Below are 2,178 nucleotides of genomic sequence, written 5' to 3'. Positions count from 1 at the left end.
AAATAAGATCTTTGAATCAATTCATGCTTCTCCGATCAAATTAATCTGACCCACTTCAGATTAAAACACGTTGTACTTCAGTTCAACAACACAGCAACAACAACAACAAAACCCTTTAATTTTAAAATCTGTGCTTTAAACACTTTGTATCTCTTTCCAACTTTAGTTAATGCTTGTGTTTTCAAATTAAGTGTATTATTTTTGAAAAGTACGACCGTACTGATAATCCTTTCCTCATTCCATCCATAATCTGAGTATTTAGGCCGTAAAAAGCATTCTGAATTTTCTAGACGTAGAACCTTGAAAACTTATTGATGTCTTTCTTTATTGTTTGTTTGCCTGAATATTATTGCTTTGTCTGCTGGCTTTATGATAACATAATTTTGGCTGCGAAGAAAATACTTCCTTACGCTTATCCATGCATCCTAATTATTTTCCGTACTTCCTTATGTTTCCGCCGAAATCGACGCATAATACACATAATACAATAATACACAGAGGCACGGTTACAGATATAAGATATCAAATGGGAGACTTAAAGGCATTACAGATTGGAAGCAGACAAAAGGTCCTTTTAAGTCAGTTGGTGAAGTCCTAGAAGTAGACGGATTTGGAGAAAAAGCCTTGAAGGACATTTGCAAACGAATAGTGGATAATAATTTATGCGAAACTAAGTTGGCAAATGCCAGGCAGTATAAAAATATAAAAAATCTAGTGCTTCCCGAACTGAGTTCGACGTTGACACAGGTAACGAGTAGTAAAAGAGTAATATCTTTTCAAGATGATTATATTTTATTTTAGACGTTAGAAGATGTAGTTGCTATTCATCTAGACCCTAGTGGTATAGGGTGGTCGAAAATTAAAAACCAACACAATCTGGTCACTGATTGGGAATATCGGAACTTTAGTTCCTTGCCTGCAAAAATGTTGCCTTCAGACGCATTTTATCTGGTGATTATTTTTATTCAGAAAGTTATCTTCGACTTGTCCCGCTTGTATTATAGGCTTTGGATATTGTGAAAGCAATACCCAGTGGAGATTTGTACATTTTCGAAGCACCCCCTATTTTAAGCCCTCAAAATCTGACTAAACATGGTGTTGTTGCGACGCACAATCAGCATGTTGAACTGCAATCAATGTTACTGACATTGTTGAATACAAGTGAAGTTCACAATAAGTTTTTGGAAACAATTGCAGATGATAAGTTTTATTCTAGAGAACTTCCAAATGTAGTGTTCTATTTAAAAAATAAAGTTGCTGCTAGGTAGGTGCAAAGGTTCCTAATAAATTCATTTCTCACTTTAATAAAAACTAACGTTGGTTTCAGACTGTTTAAGACACTGATTGGATATGAAAAAGTATCTGCAATAACCGCCATTACTGGAATAGTAAAAGATGATGCAGGAATAGTAACTTTACTGCCATGCTCACCTGTTAAATTTGATTGCAATGTGTATACAGCGTTCTTAAATCAAAGTTCCGCTAATAAAGAGTTATTGGCTCAAGCTTTAATGTTGGCTGTTAGTTTTATGGACTTGTGTATATATAAAAATGTTGATAGTTACGATGCTTTAAAACCAACACGAAAGAAAAAGTAGAATAGCTTCTACTGTAATAACATGAGTTGTGTATTTTATTATTACTATACTTAAAATATACCAAACATTAAAAGTTTTTCTTTTTTAGTCATTTATTAACGATCAATCTACCTGAATTTATGACTACTACTATCCCGGTTACATGAAATGATATCCCATTATAATATATTTTAAAATAATTAATTGTTACAAAGCGTTGTAAAATGCGAAAGAGAATTATAGTTTTATAATGAGCGCAGTCGAAAGGATAGTTCTGATTAAACTGGTTATTTTCAATTGGATATTGATGGTAGCTGAAGTTGGGTTTTGAAAGCAAATAAAACATTTTGTATCAATCAGATTCTGATAAATGCGGATTTAACCATTATAAAATCTCGCAAAATACTTCTTTCTCGAGCGGCAATGACACATTGTTAACAACTTTCTTGATCAAATAGAAGAAAGTGGAAGTAGTTAATGAAACAACGTTATTTGTTGTTAAAATTGCAAGATATTTGAACTTAAATTCAAAGAGCAAACATCTAAATTGGATACGTTGTAATATTGGAAGAATAATGGAAATATATACAATTCGTCATGT

General features: G+C 32.6%; 1 protein-coding gene across 1 annotated transcript; it reads left to right on the top strand.

The window, feature by feature from the left end:
• Nucleotides 1-487: 487 nt before the first annotated feature.
• LOC125503201 lies at nt 488-1,674 on the top strand (the record flags this gene model as incomplete). The annotated part of the gene is given in 4 exon segments (XM_048663220.1): nt 488-747; nt 802-951; nt 1,005-1,264; nt 1,328-1,674. Coding segments are annotated over 4 exon segments (941 nt in total), but the record flags the coding sequence as incomplete, so codon positions are not given.
• Nucleotides 1,675-2,178: the final 504 nt, after the last annotated feature.

The sequence above is a fragment of the Dendroctonus ponderosae genome, unplaced genomic scaffold (assembly GCF_020466585.1).
Source record: "Dendroctonus ponderosae isolate FM_Combo_2020 unplaced genomic scaffold, Dpon_F_20191213v2 Dpon_F_20191213_134, whole genome shotgun sequence".
NCBI lineage: Eukaryota > Metazoa > Arthropoda > Insecta > Coleoptera > Curculionidae > Dendroctonus > Dendroctonus ponderosae.
The sequence above is the reverse complement of the archived record's forward strand: the minus strand, read 5'-3'. Positions and strand labels throughout refer to the sequence as shown.